The 24,893-nt window shown below is 43.1% G+C and overlaps 1 protein-coding gene across 1 annotated transcript; it reads left to right on the top strand.

The window, feature by feature from the left end:
- The first annotated feature begins 4,935 nt into the window (after positions 1-4,935).
- On the top strand, positions 4,936-24,623 carry mfsd14ba (major facilitator superfamily domain containing 14Ba). Its single transcript, XM_080477245.1, has 12 exons — positions 4,936-5,221; positions 12,679-12,771; positions 13,234-13,296; positions 14,214-14,341; positions 14,426-14,540; positions 15,838-16,056; positions 18,054-18,167; positions 19,924-19,995; positions 20,613-20,725; positions 22,325-22,422; positions 22,512-22,675; positions 23,656-24,623. Exons 1-12 carry the CDS (start codon positions 5,147-5,149, stop codon positions 23,926-23,928), a joined length of 1,527 nt encoding a protein of 508 aa, XP_080333371.1. The 5' UTR covers positions 4,936-5,146; the 3' UTR covers positions 23,929-24,623.
- The last annotated feature ends 270 nt before the right edge of the window (positions 24,624-24,893 follow it).

Consider the following 24,893-nt stretch of genomic DNA (forward strand, 5'->3'; position numbering starts at 1 on the left):
CCTGGCATGTATGGACTCTGTCCACACGCACACACACACACACACACACACACACACAGACACACACACACGAAGAACAAGCAAACTTCACGCCAAATGCCCTCAAAACCAGAAACATCACATAAAAACTGCAACCTATCACATTGCCAGTGTGAATAATCAATGAGCCCACCCAGTGAATCTGTGAAATGAGAGGAGACCTGACCTGCAGGTGGTGCTGTCTCAGTTTGAGACGAGATGCAGAAGTTATATTTTAAAAAGCAGTATGAGCAGGATGACACCCACCTGTAGATCTTGTGGTCCTGCAGCCCATCGGCTCTCCGTCTGCAGCTCAGCTTACAGGTAAACTACACTCCTCTCCGCAGGTACGCCGTCGCCTAGCAACGCCTCCCAACACAGAGGACAGACGTTTAGGGTTAGGGCTGGACGAGTCTCTGTCACCCAGCAGGACGAAGACAAAGATAAATATTCAATAAAAGAACGGGAAACAGTCCGTACAACTGTGTCACAGAGACAAAAAGAATTTAGCTTCCTCATTAAATTAACTCTTTGCTGACCTTTGTTTGACAATCAGTTTTTTAGTCTCAAGTTTAAGCTGCGTTCAAACACAGCGCCAAGGTATTGATAGGAGTCAACAATTTGAACCTTTAGGTTGAGAATTATGCTTTCTTCTGGCATATCATTGTTCTGCCTAAAATCCCCGATGAGCTCATTGGTTTTTAGAACGTTGTCTTTGGACCATTTCACTAAAGCAGGAGGCCTGACCATGATCTGAGGCTTTGAAGAAGACTCCGGAGGACAGTCTCACCAAAACATTTTACAATATATTTGCCTTCCTGTGATGTTCTGGGTCAGTTGGCAGAGCAGTCGTCTCCCAGTGAGAAGGTTGCAGGTTCGATTCCCATGTGAATGTGATTAATGATGCTTTGGGAGACTGCTCGCACAGTTGAAAAGTAAGTGAAGTCCATTTACTGTTCTGCAGCTGTCTGTGTACATGTGAGAGGATACAACCCTGAAACTGAGCAGGTACTTTAAAATAAGATGCAAGGTGGTCAATTAAAATGTGATATGTCTCGTTTATTAAACGCAGAAGAGAAGTCAGTGGATAAAATCCTTACATGGGACCTTGGTTTCTCCAGGTGCTGATAAACTCTGTACATAAAAATAAAAATCCAGTCTGATAATCAAACTGTAAGAGGTCGAGTTTACCATCCATAACGGGGACCACCATACCTTTTATGGCCTTTTCAAAAATGTTCATGACTAGGGATGTAAAGTCACTTAGCTCCTTGTTTTATGTTTGTTTTTTTTTGTTTTTTACATGTAGGAATAGATATGATAGTGGATGTTTTCCAAACTGTGGGGATTTGGCCACAATCAGCACACATCTGGAATGATTGACGAAAATCCATTCAGCCATTCAGCACAGCAGCACAGTGTGTGTCACTGAAGAGATCAGGACCTGCTGCTTTCCTGATGTTAACCTTCTTTAACAGACTTGTGACACATTCCTGAGGCATCAAATTTCCTTTTCATTTCAGCAAGGTGATATTTTTCAGAGAAGTTCTTTTCAAAGCAAGAAAAGAATGAGTAAAAGCGTCTGGCAATTCTAAGTTATTAATCCCGTTTACTCACGATGGGCTGCTTCCCCTCATCAGCATATTGACTGATAGTTCTAATGCCTTGCCAGGCTGCTTGGACGTTGCCACTGCTGTACTGCATCGATATTTTACCTCCGTATTTCACTCTAGCCTTCCATATTTCAATTTGCACTTCTCGATGCAGTTGTCTTCTCCTGAGCATCCCCTATAAAGCAGGCCCGTTTCTTTTTGTTAATGATTGATTCAAGTTCCTTTGTTACTCACAGCTTATTATTCGGCAATTTAACCACCTTCTTGTTTGGGATATAAGACCACACTGTAATATATGATGGGATTGAATCTGTCAGTTCATTTCTGTCTTCAGCATCATAAATACCTTCCCAGTCTGAACACTGGAAGCAGCCCAGAAGAGTGAGGATACTGTCCTCGGGACCGGCACTTCACCATTCCCTCCTCTGGATTTATGCATTTGAACGCAGGTTTAGACACAGACACAAGAAACACACTGTTGCGGTGAGATGCACCGGAAGAATATATGGGGAGAGATTTTTAAGAACCTCCCACAGAACCACAGAGTTCTTTGGTGTGACGGCACAAGTCACATATTGTTCTTAAGGCTTTGTAGGGCTTTATTTTAACCCTCGATGGTGTAAGAAATCAGATCAGTGCTGAATTAAAGGTGTTCATATATCATAATGAGATTGGTGCTGCTGCTGATATGTTTCTCCTCTCGAGCATCTTTACCTTCATGTCAGTTCACCCGATTGACGTATTTATCTTGAAACTTCAAAAACAGTCATTAACATCTGTGCTAGTTTTCAAACATACTGTGTGCCAAATGCTGTTATAAAGTGTTGTTTAAAGGACTCTTCTATTGCCAATAATATCATTTTAAAGTATTACAATGGGACTCAATAGCAGGGGGATTATCTTTTGCAAAGAGGTTTTTAAGTGAGAAACAGTGAAATACACGTGATTGTTGTCAGTTATGGGAATTTCCAATAAATGTGATTGTAAAGTTTTAAAGATGTAGAAGATGATTGAGTGAATATTCTTCCATCTGTCATTATATCGATCAATATCACCCTGAGTTTTAAAAATGTTACAGGTCTGAGATCAGGTCAGAGACATGTGAGTTCTGTCCAGATGTCGGCATCTCGTGTGTCTCAAAGAGGTTAAAGTGGGAAAAGAAAAGTGATTAATGAGATTTGTTTAAAATTCTACAGCAATGGAATAAAAACATGAAGATAATAACCTGAAACGAGTCTGAAGAAAAATGATATCATGCTTTTCTGCGCGCTCCCCTCATCTATCCCTCTCTCCCCCTCACTCACACACACACACACACACACACACACACACACACACACACACACACACACACACACACACACACACACACACACACACACACACACACACACACACACACACACACACCACAGCTACCGACACGTGAGCTCCACATTATATATTTTTTTTACCTAAGTCACTGTCAAACCAACCGGAAACCATTTTAATTTTCAAAATACAACACACACTTTGATCATCATTGAAGGTGATTTCACAAACATGTTGACCGCAAACAATGTACTACCGATTCTTTTTTTTCATTTGGAATGGAAGAAAATGTTTTCTCGTCCAGAGTATCGTTTACCTGATGAGAACTTTAATTATTGAGGTGAATGTGTGTTGTTTCCGGTCTGCTGTTTGTTGCCTGTATGGAACTTGACGCAAAGTCGTGACGTGCTGCGGATGAACACGAGACCGACTTAATTTCTTCTTCTTTTCGTCTCTTCTTTCATTTTAAAACCAAACGCATCTCATGAGCATAAAGTTTGTCCTGAAACACGGTCGCGGGGTTTAAACCTGATCCAGTCCTGAACTGACTGAACCGGACCGCCTCTGAGCCTGGAAGAGGTCAAGTTCAGTTCATCAGACAGAAAGTTCAGGAAGTCCATCTGTGTTTGTTTCACAATAAATGTGACAGGAACTCAGCTGAGAAACAGACCGATGCACAGGTAGATCATTGGAGGAAAAAAAGGAAAACGTCAATTTACTTAAATAATTATTATTCTACTCTAGAAGATGAATCCTGTGTGGAGTTTGCATGTTCTCCATGTTCTCCATGTTCTCCAGCATGTCATTGTAATGAGCAAAGGCGAGGAGCTGCGCATCTCCACTCACATCTGTCATTTCATCCAGCTGCAAAGCAAACTGACCAGCTGGTTTTATTTTGTTCACCACTTGTCCAAAAATATTAACCGACAAACCATTGATCCAATGGGGCAAGGTGTTCAACAGGGGAACTCTCTCTCGAGTGCGTCGGCTGCTTCCCTATCGCTTATAATTTCAGCCATTAGACGATGGAGGGAGAATGAGCTCTTCAACAGCCGAGTGAGGCTTTCTTGATTCAGCCACAAGCAGAGATACGTTGTAAGACGCCTCCAGAGATTTTCCTGACACATGTGTGGCTTTCATCAGTCTGACCTGACTTAAATTCAGCTTTTGTTTGTAAAATTCTTCATGTTTAATGGACATTTCCCGAGTGTTTGGTGCTCTGGTGTCGCTGTAAATGGGCTGGCTTCATTAACTTATTTGCCAGAACTTCACTGCAAATGAAACACGGTGCTGCGGCAGAGCCAAAGACATAGAACTTAATCTATAAAGTATTTTTTTCACTGTACTGCCTTGGTTTAGGTTCGGCGACCAGACGTTTCAGCCATTTACTCATATTTGCCTGCAGGGACGCGGCTGTGCCACAGGCTATTGTGTCCCATGGAAAACTAGATATAGCGCACATGTACAATTTTATAGATGGGCTACTGATTGAGAATATTTACCTATCATCTTGAAAATAGATCATTATATGTTTCCCTGTGCCCTCTGCAATGTGCTCTCTGGTTGAGAATCACTGGGAACCATCTAAACCTGTGCAGAGTCGCGTGTCGATGGAAGCGATCCCAGCAAACCATGAATTGAGGGCAGATACACCCGGACAGGTACGCCGAGGCTGATCCTTCGATGTCGACTCTTCCTATCATTGTGTAGCAGAATTCATCACGCGTTGCGTTGTTCACCCACTAATGGGGAGCGCGAGCTGGGATTAGACCACTGTGACACAATTTGGTTTTACCCTGCTGCTGATGTGTTGTTGCAACAGTAATCCTGAAAGAATTTCCTTCTTGGATTAATAAAGTAGATGTATTCTATTCTATTGTACTCTACTCTTGTTTTTCCTATTCTGTTCTATTAAATGGTGCCTTTATTGTGAAGAGAAGCGGAAGTGCCCCCCGCTCAGCTCCAGCTTGACTGTCCGGTGCTCCACAGTCCAGAGGGCGTTCAGCGGGCTGTCGGACGGATCAATATCGGACCGCAGCGGACCTGGACCGGGAGACTCTGAGGAATTATCTGCTGTCCGTTCGGCTCGGCTCGGTTCGGTTCGGCTTTCCGGAGCCCCGCACGGAGCAACGCTGGAAGCTCCCGGAGACGCGCAGATATCCACGCGTCATGGATGCTTAGTGACCCGCGGCAGGTGCGAGGAGATGGCGGGGGAGCCGCCGGCGACCACCGGCCGGGTGGTGCTGGTCAAGAAGATCATCATGAAGGACGGAGCCGCGGTGGGTGGCGACCCGCCATTTTACACATTTTACACAGATTAAACCCAGATCGAGGAGTTTGTTCATCTCCTCGCGTCTCTTATTGTTGATCCCGCTTCAATCCCTCAGATCAGAATCAACAACCTGCTCATTAACTCACCGCAGTCGCACTTAATATATTTTATTCAACGACCTAGCAATGTGTTTTAAATATTTAGTCAACGATCCCTCAAGATAACCCAGACTATTGGGTTTATTCCGGATTATTCAGGTTTATTCCGGATTATTTTTTGGTTTATTCCGGATCCTTCAGGGTTATTCCGGATTCTTCAGGTATATGTGGAGGTTTTTTTCCTCCCAACTCTTCGTGATGTTGTGATGGTGCAGGTGGAGGAAGAGGCTTTAAAATGGCTGGAGGTGAGTGTGTGTTTGTAATGGAGCCGAGCAGCTTTAATGTGGCTGCTGAGGATGAAGATCCATTATCTGTTACATAACATCCTCCGACTGAAATCACCTCCCCTCCCTCTCTGATCCAAACACTCAGCGTCCATTTTAACACAGCAGCCAACAGAAACCTTCTTTCCTTCCCTCCACCACCATCATCATCACTATCATCAGCACCATCATCATCATCATGCCTGTTTTTCATTCTCTCCTTCATGGCTGAGTTTTCCTCCTTCAGGACTGATACTGGAACATAACGGCGTCACCTTGAGCTCTGACGACAGACTTGGAGAGACTTGGGGAGGAGAATCAGGAGGAGAGCAGTGGTGACGAACGACCAGAAGCCAAAACAGGCCTGAGCAGGCAGAGACTTAAAGAAGGCAGCAGATCTAACGTGCTCTTTACTTTCATGTCGCCACCGTCCACTAGAACACTGTCGAAGCCCCTCACGTCAGCGATCTGATGAAAATGTGAGACGAACATGAATTTCCATCAAAACTAATTCATTGGTATCGTCTAGAACTGAAGTAAAGATAGAAATCAAACTACCCCGTGATGCTATTCCCCCGTTACCACAGCGGGCTGTTCATGTGGAACTTGGGTATTTAGGTGTTTTATTGAAGTCTGTTTCTCACTCACAAGTTGGCATTTAAGGTGACTGGGTGGTAGACCTTCCAATGAGAAACTAACTTCAAGAATAAAACTGAATTTACTGAAGATCAGATTACTAACCTTTTTTTTATTTGAAAATAATTATCTGAAGACTATTGAGAATAATTTCTGACTTTAAAGTTGATTAGGGATGCACCACAACTATCAATACCAATGACCATCTGCCCGATATCAGAAAACCTGACGTCTCACAGAGACGTTCGCTTATTAAATTGTTTGCTGATAACTAGATCCACTTATAAATATCCAACATTTCCTTGATCTTCATCATTTTCTGTCCGTTACTCTGAAGTGACTGTGCTGTGACGGCACTGCATGAAGGCTGGCCTGCTGCAGGCCGTGTTCCACACATCTTGCAGGCCGTGTTCCACACACCCCAGGCCTGGTGACCCGTCTGTCGTAGCCTCTCTGCCGTGACCCTCAAACTCGCCATATTCCACCAGGTGTTTGTTCTTTAAATGTCATATTAAATTTGCTGTGGAAGCCTTTTAACGCGCTTTCCCCGCATGGTATTTTTCTGCTGCATGTGTTGCAAGAGTTTACAAACTTTACATCGATCTCACAGAACGTATAGAAACACACTCTACACACACGGTTCAAAGTATGTGCGACAGCTGATCGGTTTTATGCTCGGCAGTGACGGGCATTGATTGGCATACGCCGATCACATACTTTTTCATGGAAATTGGCTGATCATGATCGACGGCCGATCAATTGGAACGCCAGTACTTTAAAGTGTAAAAAAAATAAAAATAAAACTCTTTAAGTACCATTTAAACATGATGGAATATGTTGAAGAGCATCATACTGACCAAACTCACACATACTTCATATTTAATCTCTGAATTACAAAAAATTCTAACTAGATTGCTATGAAATATTGCCTCCATGCTATTGATCACCATACTTGTACTATATAATATTTATGTCAGTTTTTCATAGTTTATTGTATATTCAAGGTTAACTGACTGGAAGGATGAAGAGTCCAGACGTACCACCAACAGTCCCAGCCTCCATGTTTATCATAACATTTCCATCATTTGTCATGTGATTATCATCAAACAAGTATCAGTTTGAGTTTTAATTCCCCACTTCTGGATTAAATACCTGTTTACGGCCCGGCGATGTAAAAAGACTGACGGTTAAAGTCTCATTCTGTTTGTTTTGTTTCTCGTTTCAGAAACACTTTTCTCACCAATTGTATTTTATTTGGAAATGGGTGTTTAGGTTTCATGTCAGGTCTCACTTATTTTACTTCAAATTCCACAAGTGGACGATAAATGTGAGTTCAAGTGAAATGTTCCACAAAGGGCAGAGTGATGACACTGAGGGACGTACTCTACCGGCACAGCACTTTAAATTTAATGACATTTATTCACAGGAATCTGCTGATTCGACATATCTTGTAGTTACGACTCGGCAGAATTTGAGAAGTTTTTGGAAGCTAATCTTATAATGAGAAAGCCATTACCGTATGATTACTTTCCTTTTTATTTGACTTATTTGTCTTCCTGTTTGCGATGAATCGTACAGAGGAAACCAGGAAGAAAAAATAAAAAATTGCCATTTGGCCACTAGGTGGCAGTGTTGTAAATCTGACTTTTTTTCTACAGAAGTGTCCAGTGGAGTAAACCAGGAAGTATACCTCCAGATAAACACAATAATCAAGTAGATTTTCTTTCCATGTGTGAAAATACTCATTCTAGGGAGGCGAAAAAAAGTGGCCTCATGTCATCGAATCGGAAAATCGTTACCTAATCGCTCCCCAATGGCTGTGTGATAGTAAGGCGATACTGATTGGCCAAACAAACCTGCGTCATTGCCAACAGATGATTCAACCACGAATAGTCCCGTTTTCTATTCATGAATTCATGAGTCCAACCACCTACTTCTCATACTCCTCAGCCATTGCCGTGCCAACACAGCGCCCACGGTGAAGCAGTTTGATCACCGGCTGATTGAAGGTGTTGCTGCTGAAGTGAACTCATTGATGTACCGACTTGTTGTACTGACTGGGTTTGGTCATGCATCATGTTTGTATATGTACTCATAGTAAATAAGAACTAAACTAACACGTGGCTGCACCAGTTGGTGGTAATTAAGGCGCGGCTGATAGGGAATGTTTGGGGCCGATTCAGATTCCAATATTGGGGAATAAAAATTTCTGATAACCGATATATTGGGCAATTTATTAAATTTTTTGGGACATTTTTCAATTAAAACAAAAGACGAAATAGCTGCTTGTTAGGAAGATGTAAATTGAAAGTAAAACATTTGACTATTTTCAGATACTTTTTCAGAAAGAAGCAGCATACGAACAATTCAAACATGAAATAAGATGTGCAAAAAGGCAGTAAACGTCTGGGAAATATAATCATGCAAAGTCTATAACTTAAGTCATATAGACTTAAAAATGTATTTAAAAAAAAACAATCGATGGTATAGGGTTAAAGCCACTGGTGCCAAACTTGTATTAGTTCAGGGACACGCTGGAGGGGATCAAACCAAGGAGTGACAGCACAGTAATGCACAAACCCAAATGTTTTAGTGCAAATAAATACAATACATGGAAATATAATCATTTAAAATAAGTACAATTTCAACATCATGCCAATTTTAAACACTATCCTGGTGGAAAATACAGAGAAATGTCTCTTTTTATACTGATGCAACTAAAAATGTAGCACTGACTCAACTGAGTTTGCACTCCCCTCCCAGACTGGACCCTCTGGGGGTCCGGTTTTGGCCCACAACCATACATGACATGACCTGACAGAACCACTGCACCTAACGGTCGGGGACTCACTAAGTCAGATTAAACTTTATTCAGTGAGAAGCCAGTGTGAGATTATAGATTGCGGCGTATTAATTCACTCCTGTTATTAATGTATAAAGCACGCCCCGGGTTAAATATCCTCCCGTGTGCGTTCACGTGTCTCACTGATCATCCAAAGTGTTTTCTGGGGCAGAGCTGAGCACAATGACAGGGAAACATCAGGGACAGAGGATGGAACCGCCGTGTGACCTGCTGCACTCTGAGAAAATATACATCCAGACATGACGATGCAATTATACTTCTCCTCCTGGAGAAGGAATGATGAGCTGGGGAGAAAAAGGAGTGGTGTCTAGTAGTGAGTCCACCTGCTGCACAAGTGTCCTCCCCACGTGCTCACAATCGTCCATAACTCCACATTTAGTGGCGGATTGGTTTCAGATCTGACATGTGGTTATAGATTTAAACACAGCCTCCGTGCCACGACGCTCAGAAACAAGACGTCTGTGTCACTAAAGTCCACATGAAGCGGCGCATGATGCTACAATACCACAGTTTTGTTCGACAAGGGCAGGAAGACAGAAAGACTATTTTTAGGTGGCGTTTTGGAGAAGCAGTCATTCAAAATGGCGCAGATACAGGCGAAAATGTGCACAGTCCGGCAGTGAAATTCAAGCATAGTGCAATGAAAACAGTGAAAGATGTCCACATGGTCGGTGTTTGAGTCGGCACATCAATATAACGTAATGGCGACGACAGCAGGGAGCGTCACGGAGGAAACAGCCAAACTGAAAATGAGCGAAAACAAAGCAATGGTGGCTATTTGTAATTGGATCCTGTAAACACTATCAGACGTATCTGCGCAACGTCATCCCCCCCCCAACATTGAGCCGATAATCATCTGTACCGTCGTTATCGCGCGTCCCTATTATTTGATATATTCCACCGCCTCCAGTCGGTGATGCGGAGCCCCTCGTGGAACCAGACACCAAACCTGATATTCTGGCAGCTCCGAAGTAGACGCTTGGCTTCGGCGAAGGTCGTTTTCTTCTTCGCCACAATTTAGTCCGGGAAAATGCTCACTGCTCTCTTGCAGGGTCGAATGAGCCACTGTACAGAAGACCTCATCCCGTTCTTGTAGGTAGTGGAATCTGATCACGACGACTCTGGGAGGGCCTCCCTCGTCGACAGTCGGCCGCCGTCCCTCACACGATTCAAAACCTTTCATCCCCAGCAGACGCACACTAAATCCACCTCGTCCCCCGTCAATTTCTTCCACTCGGGCGGAGTGGAGCGATTTCCGCTTTCAGCATGGCGACCGTGTTGTCCGTCGTGGCCATCGTGTCCGAGTCCGCGCTCACGCTGGACTCCAGCTCGCTCAGACAAACGCCTCACATGCCGCTGCTCACTAGCGCCCCCTGTCCCCCAAAATCCTGTTTTTAACGTGGCGTCACAAACTTCAGCTTTGATATTTTTCATTTTAATAGTTTTACATAAATTAGTTCATACAAATGACATTTCCAAATTCTGGTGTCCCAGCTGAAGCATATGCCAAATATGTGATTCCGCTGCTTTAATTGGAATATAATTTAAAAAGAAAATACTTCTATGATTTTGTGAATCTTATCTGCTGACATGAAATCAGTAGTCCGAACCAGCTGCAAAGATTAACGCACTCTAAGTGCTTTGAATCTGCATTTACTCAGCCTAAAGATAGAAAGTGGTCCATTTCATCACCTAAATCCTGAGCGTCTGTGTCAGGAGGCGGGTGCTCATTACGTGTTGGATGCTCTAGTTTTGATTCTAGTGCAGGTTAATCAACCAGAGTGCCACATTGTTCAACAAAGGGTTGATTTCATAGTCCTCTTACCTGTAACAGCGACATGATCGTTTATATTGCCTGTCCGCCTTTTAATGATCCCTTCTGGCGCTTTATGAATCAAGTGGATAATTTGACAGATAACGAGCATAACTAACTATATACTTGTGCTAAAACCTCACCCATACAGAGCAAAGTTATACCCATGCCAGGTTCCATTTCTACTCAATATTCTTCCTTGAAAAATTTCACTCATCGACGCACAAAGTCTGATATTCCCCTCACACTGATGTGAGATCCAGCAGTAGTTCCCTCTGATCGTGCGACATCAATAAAATCAAGAAATGGCCAAGCCCGGGTTCCTGACACCCATTTTTTTGATGATGTCAAAATGATGATGTTGAATTATGTCATTCTTAACATTTCTATTGTCGCAACAGTCGGAATCCAAAAACCAGATGGAAACTGGATAGAGCGCTGAATGAGTACGGCCAAAGAAAGAAAGAAAACTCAATTCCAAACAATACATAGTGATCGGACTGAAAAGCTAAAAAAAAAAAAGCTACTTGGAAACCGGTTACAGAGCAGAAACAATCTAAAAATCCAATGGAAAACCAGCCTGGAGTCACTCAACAACCAGTCAGTAACCAGTAAAGCCCTAAACCAGTTCAAGACAACCCAGTTTGAAATCAGCATGAAGAGTCACAATAAAGTCTGTCGCCCACACATAGAGCATCTTCCTAGCTGGTGCTGGTGTGTCGGGGGGGCTACAACGTCTCTCTGAGCCCCCGCCTGCCCCGTCTTACTCCTCCGGGTAGAGATCGGCCACCCCAAGCTCCACCTCCTCCCGGGGGCAGACCACCGTCACACTGCAGCAGTGTTGGTTGCTCCGCCAACCTGTGTCCCGTCCGGGGAGCCACAGCAGCAGGGGGCCCTCCGGACACAGAGGCTCGCAGCCAGTCCTGCCAAACACCATTGTTTTATTAATTAAACTCACGCATACACACCTGCCTCTTTCAGGTCCGTGTGTGTTCAGCTTTCTCGTTGCTTCCTCTGCCAGAGGCGATCAGCCCTTCCTCACCTCCCTCCAACAGTCTGAATCCAGTGCAAGGGTCGGAAACCAGCCTACATAAAAGGCCAGAAGCAGAACGAAAAGGGCTGGAAACCAGAACAAAGGTTCAGAAAGCAGAATGTGGGTTCAGGAACCGGAGCAGAGTTCAAGAAATCTGCACAAATAAGGGTTGGAAACCAGAACGAAAGAGGGTCAGAGACTAGCAATGAAAAGTATCCCTGGAAACCAGCACAGCAAATGTTTCAAGCCATCCTAGAGCTTAGATTGGAATCGCTGAGTAAGCAGTAAGAGTTGGAAACTGGGTGTGAGGAGTTATCAGCTTTGAATTAAAGCAAATTAATCCTGCCAACAGTCGTCAGCCAGTTTACAAACAATTAGAAATCAATGCATGGTCAGAAGCCCCCCCCCCCCCAGTGTGAAATCAGCTTGATCGCCGGCTGAAACCAGTCTGAAGGTCAGGAACTACAGTCAAGAAACAAGAGAGGAGCCCGTCTAAATCACTTCAAACAAAACCCAGCCTGAAGCCACCTATTGTGGGATCAAGGGAAGGAAACATCACTAATGTTGAGTTGTAGTTAAGATGTGGTCAGTCACAGAAGGTACATTGTGATGGTAAAGTAAGACTCTGTGTGTGTGGTGTGTGGTGTGTGGTTGTGTGTGTGTGTGTGTGTGGTGTGTGTGTGTGTTTTCCCCAGCAGCAGGGCATTGGCAGGCCCAGTGTGTACCACGCAGTGGTGGTGATCTTCCTGGAGTTCTTCGCCTGGGGTTTGCTCACCACGCCAATGCTCACGGTGAGAACGGGACAGACTTTACACACCATCACTGTAAACCAAGGTTTAACCATCGATCTTCATCCGTTCACTCCAGAGAAGAAGGGTTTTGTGAACTGAACTCAATCTACATTTGTAGAAGAAAGATACAATCCAGATGTATAATAGTTGTGGGACTCGATTTAAGAAGTTAATCTGATTAATTTAGGAGTGCTGTAATTATTTGCGATGAATCACATTGTCATTCTTTCTCTACTACAGTTCAGTCTTATGTAGTTAAATGTAAAAGTAGGAATAAGAATAACCTTGACCTTAGCTTGTGGCTATATTGTTAGCATTAAAGTGAAACGACGACTTGAACCGATTTGGTTATTTGTGAATTCCTTGTTGCACACTGTGATGCCATCCTCCCTGTTAGACTAGACATTTGTGTTGAAACTGTCTTGTGTAGTTTTGAACCAAGTTGTTTCTCTCTACCTGCAGGTTTTACATGAAACTTTTCCTCAACATACATTCTTGATGAACGGACTGATTCAGGGTGTGAAAGTATGAAACTTGATCCTTCCCTTTAATACCTCACATTACAGCTACTGATCCAGTGTACTGTAGTACAACCATAGCTTCAGAGACAAATGTCGTGTTCAAAATCTTTCGCAACCTATGTTGTTCACATTTCCTGGTGGAGTTCAGATCATTGCGTAAAATATATTTAGCTCAATTCACCACCTTATCTATGAAAAGCTCTCATCTGACAACTGACTTCAGGCGTTTCCACGAAGCAGAAGCAAAGCTTCCATCGCTCCATACAGTGATAGAAATATTACAAGGAAGCAGAAAGGACTTCAGACTTTTCTCCTGTCAAACAGCAGAAAAGGCACTCATTATTCCAGTAACGGCTCTGTAGCTCTGTTATGCAGAGATCTTGCAGTTTCACCGCCCTGTTGGTTCAGGAGCTTCAGTGATCGCTCCTGGATTCAAGCAAAAAGATTTTATGTTACACAAGTTGCCGCTCTGCATTCTATCATCATAGCTCGAAAATGATCTGTAGAGGGAAATTGAGATAAAATCTGAACTTAGTTTTTTTTTTTTTTTTTTTTTAATTCCCACTGAAAAATTTAAGTTTGGAAAAAGCTGTCTAAAAAGTCAAAGACTTCTGAGGGTTAAAATCACCAAAACAGCACGAGAGACTCCAGATTGGGATCATTTAGGCCAAGTTTAACACAAAGTTGGATGTTTTCCTTTAAATAAATGTGATTAAAACCCCAAGAGCAAGTTAAACTAACTCAAGTAGTTGAACACACCGAAAGCAATGTAACTCGTCTCCAAACAGAGGCCATGTGGTGAGAAGGTACAAAACTAAGATCTGAACTACAAAAGTCAGGCTGTATGCGTGAACTGAAGTTCCTGCATGGTGTGTGAGCCCACCCCCCCCCCTCAGTCATCCTGTTGTCCTCCTCCTTCAGGGCCTGCTGTCCTTCATGTCGGCTCCTCTGATCGGAGCCTTGTCGGACGTGTGGGGCCGGCGCTCCTTCCTGCTGGTCACCGTCTTCTTCACCTGCGCTCCCATCCCGCTGATGAGGCTCAGCCCCTGGTACGCCACTGACCTCTGCACATCAACACACTGACAACTGCGCTCGTTTCTCCTGAGCTCAGATGATTTCCTCTCGTCCTTCAGGTGGTACTTTGCTATGATCTCCATGTCCGGAGCTTTCTCCGTCACCTTCTCCGTTATCTTTGCCTACGTCGCTGATGTGACGAACGAAAGAGAAAGAAGTACAGCCTACGGACTGGTAGGAACTCCTTTTTCTACAAAGTCTACCCGCCCGATGGAACCACTCGAATGAAAAGAAATGTTTGACATTTCTTCCATTGATGAGGCCCAAAATCTGAAAGGGTTCCACTTACATTGTGGAGCTGCAGATCATGTTTGGTTTTCAGGGGTAAGATAAAGTCATGTGAAGAATCGGTTCTCATTAAGGCCCAACAAATGTTGCCATAACATTCCCAACATGTACTGATGATCTACAACCCCAAAGTGAAGAACTTAGCAAGGTCATTTACATCTAAATGACCTGAATTATATGCTTCATTCATAAAAATATATTTTATCCCCAATAGATTGTGACGAACATATTGCACAGACATTTTACCATTTCATAGAAAACACTCGCTGCTTGGCCTGAAAAACAACAGACCAGTGTCGGTGCACACAGTTCACTGGACAGTCCATGTTAGTATGAAGAAGATCCGAAGCTCCGATGTAGAATGATGAGAAGAACAAACATCCATCAGCACACACTTCAGTAAAGTCAGTATGAGGTTACATTAGTGCCCATGGTATGAGGTTACATTAGTGCCCATGGTGTGCGCAGCTTCGACTTCTGGAGACGCTCCATCAGTTCTGAAAGGCATGTTGAGGTTACCTCTGAGGAGACTGTCATCTTGCAGTAACATGTTAAACGACAACCTGCAGGCCTTAATTTACCAAGAGGAAACATTTAGAGCTTTAATCATTCATCACACAAGAATCCGAGAACAATCTTCTGATCTTTATAAACAGACGTCAGAAAAGAAAGAAAACTGTCTCAACTTTTAATGTTTCTGATGTCAAATTCAAAATACAGCAGTTTTCAACAAGGAATGGTCAAGTGTGTGTAGAGCTGTGCACGTTTGGGGTGACTCTGGCTAGGTTGGTAGAATGGGCGTCTTTCAGTCGGAAGGTTGCAGGTTCTATTCCCCTTCTGCCCAATCCACATGTAAGACACTGAACCCCAAATAGCTTCCAATGGACGGATTCAATGCCTTCGGTGGCAGCAGCCTTCATTGGTGTGTGGGTGAATGTGTGTGTGATGGGCTTAACAGTGTGAAGTGCTTTGTGCTACAGCAGCCAGCCAGTCACTTAGATACTGAGCTACAGTACCTAAGTGAAGTCCATTTCCCATAGCGACACATCAACTTGAGCTCCTTTTCCTTGCTGTGCAAGTTCAAAATGCTTCAGTTTGAAATCGAAAGAAAAGAGCAAATTGTGATTAATTCAGAAAGATGGATGAGGTGTTGCTTGGTTGACACCTGTGGACCTCCCTCCAGGTGTCGGCCACCTTCGCAGCCAGCCTGGTGACCAGTCCAGCCATCGGAGCGTACCTGTCCGCCTGGTACGGGGACAACCTGGTGGTCCTGGTGGCCACGCTCATCGCCCTGGCCGATATCTGCTTCATCCTGCTGGCCGTGCCGGAGTCTCTGCCCGATAAGATGAGGCTCAACACATGGGGCGCCCCTATCTCCTGGGAGCAGGCCGACCCCTTCACGGTCAGTCACCCTCACTCATCTGTGTCCGAGTAACAGCGCTTTAATCATCTGCAGTATGTAGAGTTAATCACACTTCGTTTTAGAGCTGGGGGTCAGTTTAAACCTGCAGAGTTATCAGATATGTTTAACATGCAGCTCTATATTCAAAGAATGCACAATTGTGGTGCATAGTGGGATCAGTTTCATTGTTTTAAAAAAAAAAAACACAACATTCTGGGCTCATTTGCTATTGAGGTGATGTATTTAAAGAATTCATGTGGATATTATCGCAAAATGTGGGATCGACTTGTCAGTGCCCTTCAAAAAATGCTACACCGAGACTAAAGAAGCAGTAAGGACCACGTTATTTGCAGCTCAAAGGAGAAAAATAAAAGTATTTGTCGTTTTTCCAAGCATTTGAGAGAAGTCGTCACTCAAAAACTAAATTGGAAGGTGAAGCTCACATGGCTAATAAGCAACCGTTAGAAAACTGTCAGGAGAATTTCCATGTAAAACCTCAGGAAACAAAATACACGGGAGTCCGACTGAAAGCAATTGAAAACTATAAGACATCTTCGATAGTTTATTCTTGCAAATGTCACAATAGCACCTCAGCAAGATCGTTCAGGAGTTTACATAAACAGATCAGCCTTTTATAAGCCGATATAAACAATCGTTTTTGAGAATGATCCATGTGCATGTCTGTCCTCCAGACACTGAAGCTTAGGAAGTGGTAACACAGGTCAGCCTTGGCACACAGACTGCACCAATCACACTTCAGGAGACAAAACGACTTTTCCATAACAAAAACTCAAGTCACTGCTATAAATCAGTTAGAGTACAAATATTCAATCTTCATCACAATATGCAACATCAGTTTTTTCATAATTCCTGTTGACAGCATGTCCCAGGCCAACAGATCATGTTGCATAATATGACATGAAGGATGTGAATGAATTATAAAGTTACAGCACACAGATTCATTAAAGCCTGGAGGACAGGAGCAGTACATAAGAATGAACCACAAATTCAGTTTAGGGGAAATATTTTAAGTAAATAAGGTGAACAAAATAATATTTATAAGAGTACCAGCATTTGTCAAAGTACAAAGTTCCAATTTCAACCAGAGGTTTCAGTTCAACAATTTAGCTCAGAACAACCTACACCAATGGTCCGTGTTTCCCCAACTGGTAGGGCCGTAAGCAACGACAGAGGAGCGTGGTAAATGGCGTTGAGAAAAGATAAGCGAGCATGTCCACAATTACATTAGAAAGGTCTCAAATCTTTAGAATACATCTTGACAAGTTTACAAAATATTAGCATGCTAATCATCTGCCTGTTGGCGTACGAGATGAAGGATGAATACCGAATCACGAATGTTAGCATTAGCATGCTGGCAGCAGCACCATGCTAGCATGGAGGCTAATGCTAACAGTCAAACAACAAAATCACATCAATCATATTCAAACTCACCAATTCAGTTGAGTCACAAAAGCACACGCGATAACCGGTGAAGTTAGAAAATAACATTTCAGAACCAAAAGGTGTGAATGAAAGTAAATTGGTTGGAAACTTGGCCCTGCAGCCACTGACCCTCGGCTTCTCTCCCACACCACAGAGGAGAATGAAGCCATGCAGCTTTTGTAGAGCTTTGTTGGGGTGTGATTGGGTGATTGAAACCATGTGACTATGTCATGTGACATGATGCTTTCACAAACTAACAGGAGTGCGGGGAAAAAACAATACTGGGCCAAGTTTGGATTTTAATCGTGGTTACAAGAGCAAACAGGAGTAGAAATATTTCCCAAGGTGCTTTTGACATGAAATTGTTCCCAGATGCTGGTAAAAATCCACACATACTCACAGTTTGATGGTGTGTTTGTGTGTGTGTGTGTGTGTGTGTGTGTGTGTGTGTGTGTGTGTGTGTGTGTGTGTGTGTGTGTGTGTGTGTGTGTGTGTGTGTGTGTGTGTGTGTGTGTGTGTGTGTGTGTGTGTGTGTGTGTGTGTCCGTCCTGCAGTCTCTGAGGAAAGTGGGTCAGGACTCGACGGTCCTGCTGATCTGTATCACCGTGTTCCTGTCCTACCTGCCCGAGGCCGGCCAGTACTCCAGCTTCTTCCTCTACCTGAGACAGGTGAGATGCTGGACGGAAACCTTTTTCCAAAACAGCCAGAGTTATATAATAAAGTTTGAAAAGAGATTAAAGACAGTTATTCTCTCACTACTGACATGTGGTTGTCAGTTAATGGGACACCATTTATGCCGCTGACCGATCACACCATTACACCTGAGTGGAAACTTGAATCTAAATGCCTCCAGACAACTTATTGTCCTGAAAGCCGAACGGCGGACCATCTTGCTGCTGCGCTCGGAGACGCTTCAGGACTGACAACTCGTTGAGAATAAACAATTACAAATGCATTTCAGCTCCAAAGGAAGAAAACGGAGTGCGCCCTCAGACTACACCGTAATATTGCTGTGGCCTTTTCATGCAGCTGGCAACTGAAGAGTTAACGACACAAAAATCAAGCTGAATTACAACCAGAGCCTCAACACAGTAAACCAACGTCCATTTGTATAGACAAATAGACAGAAAGCCACAGTCTCATGAACGAAGCAGTGCTTCTCCTACATGCAACTACATGTAAACACACCTACATGCCCACTGCCACTGCTGGTTTGTTTGTTTGTTTATTTATTTATTGTCTTTTTATTATTTAATGTCTTAGATCTGAGGAAACTACCGTTATATTATTTAGCTCTGCAGACGTTTCCTATCCAGGTAAATTCACAAGAGGAAGGGCTCTGTCGTCTCTCTTCATAAACTAAAGTTAGACTATTTTGAGCGACGGACACTTCATGTAACATAAAAATAAGTATAACAATGTGTTATATAGTAAAACGTTTCACCTTATAACGTCAGAGAGACTTATGTTTGAATGAGAAAACAGTGTGAACTTAAAGTGACTTTAAATTAGTGCCGGTATACCAGGAACACGTGGGGAAGGCTAACCTATCAAAATGTGGATTTCACTCAACTCTACTAACCACTACGCCACCATGTGGCCACAATGTGGCCACAATGTTAAAATCATTTATTAAATGTGCCGAAATACCTTGTTTGTCCAGGATCTCGCAGCTTTTTTGTCACCAAACTTGATTTGATGTCATGAGCATCAGCAGGAATGTTGCAATTCGTATAAAGGTTTATATATAATATATATAATATAAATACATTGTAAAGATGAAGGTGATTCACATATGATGATCAGACTCATCCTCTATGATATATTCTTAAAAGTGGCTGCTCATAGGGAATGAAGAGATTTTTTTTAATTTGTCAATAAATATACGGCAGGATACAGTCCAAACATACTTTATATATCCTTATTTATGAAGCACCAAAGAAAAGCTTCAATGTTAACAATCAAATGACAATAAAATGTTATAATGCCATATATTTACATAATTTAACTTTATTCCTTTAAATATTCAAAGTACAGCTGAATACAGTAACAGCTTATACATTATAGATAAACTCTAATATAAAACAGTTTTCTGCTCCTCGTACGTGTAGAAGACCTGTGAACACAAACATCTTTGACCTCTGAGCAGCTCGGTGTAAAATTCCCACTTTGAGTTCAGCTCCGACTGTGTTGTCATGGCGTCACCTGAAGAGGAAAACCGGTTTAAACATTCACGATTTCTAAAAATAGAGACGCATCATTTCTTTAAAACAACATATTTCAGCAGCTGAGGACAAAACGGCACTTTTTATACAAACAAGATGCAACACAGTCTGTCAAACAATTAAAGCTGAAATAAGAACAACACTGGGGGCCTGCTTCAATGGATGCAAATGGTTGAAGACTCTCTGTCTCCCCCTGCAGGTCATAAACTTCTCCTCCACCACCATCGCTGTCTTCATCGGAGTGGTGGGAATTCTGTCCATCGTGGCTCAGGTGACTCCTCACACGCTCTTCACGGTTCTTCAGTGCCTCGCAAAAATGTCTGGTGTTCATCCAGTAGTCTCGTCACCCCAAGAACGGTATCCCCACAGTACCAGTAGCAGCAGGGACTGAGACACTGGTCCGAGGTTCACCTTCCAGCAGGACAACGACTGCAAGCATACTGCTGAATCGACACGCCACTGGTTTAAGGGAAAACATATAAATGTGTAGTCACAGCCCAGACCTCAATCCAATTGAGAATCTGTGGTCAGAGTGAGAGATTGCTGCTCACAAGCACGAACCATCAAACTTGAATGAGCTGGAGCAGTTTTCTCTTGACGAATGGGCTAAAATCCCAGAGGCAAGATGTGGCAGCTCATAGAGACTTATCAAAAACTATGTGCAGCTGTGATTGCTCTCCGAAGTACTGACTTCTGATGAAATACACCTTCTACCTCAAGATATGACCAAGTGTCATATATTTTCTGGTGTATATTTTGATAAATCTGACTGTGTTTCTGCAGCAGGATCTGAGCTGCACACAAAGTGCAGGCGGACTCACTTGATTGATAATGCTTTTAATCTGAAGTGACGCAGACTTAAGGTTTCTCTCCTCCACCTGTCCTCAGACGCTCTTCCTCACGCTGCTGATGAGGACTCTGGGTAATAAAAACACCGTTTTGCTGGGTTTGGGCTTCCAGATCCTTCAGCTGGCCTGGTACGGCTTCGGATCCGAGCCGTGGTGAGTTCAAACCAGAAGCATCCTCCTCCTCAGCCTCGTCATTTCTGCTTATTTCATCCAGGAAGATGAGAGCGTTTTAAAATGTTTGGCTACGGACTACCCCACAGTTGTCCTTTTAATTAAATGCAAACAAACTGAAAATGTTCTTATTTGATGCACTTTTTGCACCAAATGCTATTTGGTTCACAGATCAAAGAATTTCAAGCATTTCCATTCACATTTATATTCAGGCTCAGTAATAATGTTTGAACAGTTTGAACCCTTTGTTAGAGAATGATTTGAGTTTTGTTTTAATTGTTCATCATCATCATCATCATCATCATCATCATCATCCACACTGTGTTTTGGCTCATTTTGTTAGAAAAGGTAGAAGAAAAGTTCCAAAAAATAGTTTGTCCTGCTTCCTTTTCTGACCTTATACTAACCTCAAGTTGCCTTTTGAGAGAATACATGCATACATTAGTACATTTCATACTTGCCTGTAGAGAGGAGTTTATTACAGCCTCATATAAAATCAACAATAATAACAATGATATTAAAGCAAACAGAGCTCTGGTATCAGAATCGTATCGGTACCGGCAGATATCCAAATTTGGGTATCAGGATCGGATCGGAAGGGAAAAAACGTGGCTCGGTGCTTCCCTACTGCAGTGTAGATGAGCGAGTCCCTGAAGCTGTCCCTCCATCAGACTCCTGTAATAAGAACATTTGAATATTCATGAATTGTGCTTCAATTCTTGTTTTCAAACTATTTTACTGACAAACTGGATCCACATTTTGTCAGTTTGTGTTCTACATTACTGGACTCTGTCATGCATCAGTTTTGTGTCTTTTTTATTGGTGTACTCTAGTCACTGAATAATATCATTTAATGTATGATACTATTTATCTTTTATCTAAAACTAGTCATTAATTCTCTAGTATGCACAAGAAAATAATTCTTCCCTTTAAATCAGTAATGCAGTACTTGTATATAATACAGACAGTTGTTTTCAACTATTCTGAGGTAATTGAAATGACTCTGTTAATGTGTAAATAAATTAAACATGTAAATAAACTCTGATGTTTCAGTACTACGTCAGAATCTGACTCTCATGGAAAGAAGTGTAAATTTAAAAAAAAATTATTTGTGAAATCCTATCATGTTTGTTTAGTCATTTTTAATTGGAGTCAAATGTACCTCAAGTTTATTCGAAAAACAATTAGATAAACATATTCCAATGTATTTAATGGTCCAATTCATACATTACCCCAAGCTTAGAAATTTCTATGAAACTTCGGGCAAGTAGAAAGTTGTAAGCACTTGCTTTATATGTCATGAGTGTTTCAGGGTGAGACGAACACTTCACAAAGCCGTGTGCACAACAGCAGAAATCAGAGACAGCGAGGATGAATACACCTCCAGGATTTTTATAGTTTTATGTTAGATTGGTGGCATTTCCGATTAGTTCCATTTCATTTTGACAAAAATCTAGTTTGAATTCAGCTTGAGCTAACTGTGCGTGTGCGTGTGTGTGTGTGTGCGTGTGTGTGTGTGTGTGTGTGTGTGTGTGTCTGTGTGTGTGTGTCTGTGTGTGTGTGTGTGTGTGCGTGTGTCAGGATGATGTGGGCAGCTGGTGCTGTAGCAGCGATGTCCTCCATCACCTTCCCCGCAGTGTCCGCTCTGGTGTCACAGTCTGCTGATCCTGATAAACAAGGTGAGGATGAACCTACACTCTCCTCCTCCTCCTCCCTCCTCTTTCCTCCACCTCCTCCACTCTGTTCTGAGCTGCTGTCTTTTATGTAGGGGTGGTGCAGGGCATGATCACAGGGATCCGGGGCCTGTGTAACGGTCTGGGCCCCGCTCTGTACGGATTCATCTTCTTCCTCTTCAACGTGGAGCTCAACACCATGGACCCCATCCAGGGCGAGTACAACATCGACCCCATCCCTCTGCAGAGCCCCACAGAGGTACACGCCGCTTCATTTACATGCTTCTTTCTGTCTGAACTGAGAATGACTTGTCGTATTTCCAAATCAACGTACGTCAGGAATCCCGGTGGTAACAAATAAATCTAACGCTCATTAAAATGAGGCTCATCAAACCTCATTTCCATTTACCTCAACATATGTTTATACATCTTTAGGAGTTTATAGAAACGTACAGGTACATCTCCAAAAATTCCAACACGATGTAAATGTTTCTTTTTCACAGGACTAAATTGAATCTTTCATACATTTCAGATTTATTACACACAAACCAAACTATTTCAACTTTGGTGTGCGTGCGTGCGTGCGTGTGTGTGTGACTTACAATGTAAAGGGACTTTGAGGGCAGTAAAGAAAGCGCTATATTTGTGAAATCCTTTTACCATTTGTTTTTTCATAATTTTAGCGTCTGCACCTCGTCTGAACACCAGGGGGCAGTGTAGCGCGACATTTCAAAAAACCCAGTTAACATAATAACCAGTGAGCACAAACCGGCGAATGAGAACAACAACGGGAGGGTTTATTGCAGCTTGTCCAGACGGCTGCGTTGTAGCTCCTCCTCATGGAACCATACCGATGTGCTAGGTACCTCAATGGAGTGGTTACGAAAAAAATGGTAACGGTTGGGTACAGTATTTTCACTACTATCCACAACCATGAAAACCTGAACCGTACTGTACTGTACTGTACTGCAGTGGCACATACTGCTGAGTGGAAATCAGGTTTAAAGGTGCAAGAGAACCGTAACAACTGCACATCTTTGAGGAGAGAAAAGGAAGAGACAGACAGACAGATTGGGGGAGGGGCTCAAACCCTGGTTCAGGTAGGGGGTAGAGATGCAGTAGTGTAGTTCTCCTCTCATGCTGAAATACATTGAAGTGTCTGAATTGAGATAAAAACATTATTGCAGTACTTGCCAACATGATGGGAGGTAAACGCCTGTGCTCCTCTCTCCCCACCAGCGGGCGCTCATCCCTGGCCCCCCCTTCCTGCTGGGGGCGTGCACCGTGGTCGTGGCCTTCCTGGTGGCGCTCTTCATCCCCGAGAAGAGCGTCTGCTCCTCCTCCTCCTCCCAGCTGTCCCTCAGCGACAAGCCCCGCCCCGACAGCAAGGAGTCCATGTCCTCGCTGGCAGGCGTGCACATCAACACGCCCCTGCCGGGCGGCGACGAGGACGGCCCGCCCGCCACCAGTGACGAGGACTTCGAGCCTCTGCTGCAGGACAGCATCGTTTGACGGACAGGTGAACGCACCACTGGGGTAGCGCTCATTTTGTGACGTGTGTGACTTTTTTTGTGAGGGTTGAACCGGGTGGGGAGAGTTTTTTCTTTGCCTCAGGGCCGGACTAAGTGTACTTTAATGGTAAGAGGACGGTGATGGCGGCCACACGCTCCAGTCGCTGTGTCTCTCCACCAAGGGGGCGGGGCTAACGAATCATTTCACCACCTGAGAGCTGTGGACGCCTTGAAAAGGGGGCGGGAGCAAGGAGGGTGCTGTCATACGATTGGACAGAGGAGGCGGGGATCAATGTTTGTTTTGGCCAAAAACCACGGCAAGACCAAGGAGGACTCGGCTGACGGGAAGAGGGACCAACGGCGTCTTTGGTTTTAACGAGAGGAAGAGGACGCTGCTCCGGGAGGCGTGTGGGAGGAACATCCATCATCTTCTAGCTTGAAGTCGTTGATTGTTTTTGTGATAAACAGAAAAAGGTGACTTTACCTTTTTAAGCTGTATTTTGATGTTTCATTTGGTTCATGTACAAAGGAAATCACACGTGCAGCATTTTCATGGCAGCCAAACGATCAGTATTTGATTTCTTCTTTTTTTTTCGTTACTTTTTCCCATTTGGGGAAAAGTTCAACCATTTTTATTGTTACTATACTGAAGTATTTTTCCTGCTTGTAAAGTTAAAAGATGAACCAACAACCTGCAATCCGCCTTGATCGGTTCTAATCTCACAGGAACGTCTCATCACAGAACAAGATAGAAGACAGACATTTTTTTTGCAATTAGTATTTCTCAGTAACATGCATCACACTGGCTATAGCCTTTCAAAGAAACAGGCTAGGTAGACTATATATATATATATACGCTTAGTATGAGCGTATATATATATATATATATATATATATATATATATACGCTCATACTAATATACATTTAAATGTCTTTAATTGCTCTATAAATTTGTAAATTGGTTT

This window comes from Lipophrys pholis, assembly GCF_963383615.2.
Source record: "Lipophrys pholis genome assembly, chromosome: 12".
In the NCBI taxonomy this organism is placed as follows: Eukaryota; Metazoa; Chordata; class Actinopteri; order Blenniiformes; family Blenniidae; genus Lipophrys; species Lipophrys pholis.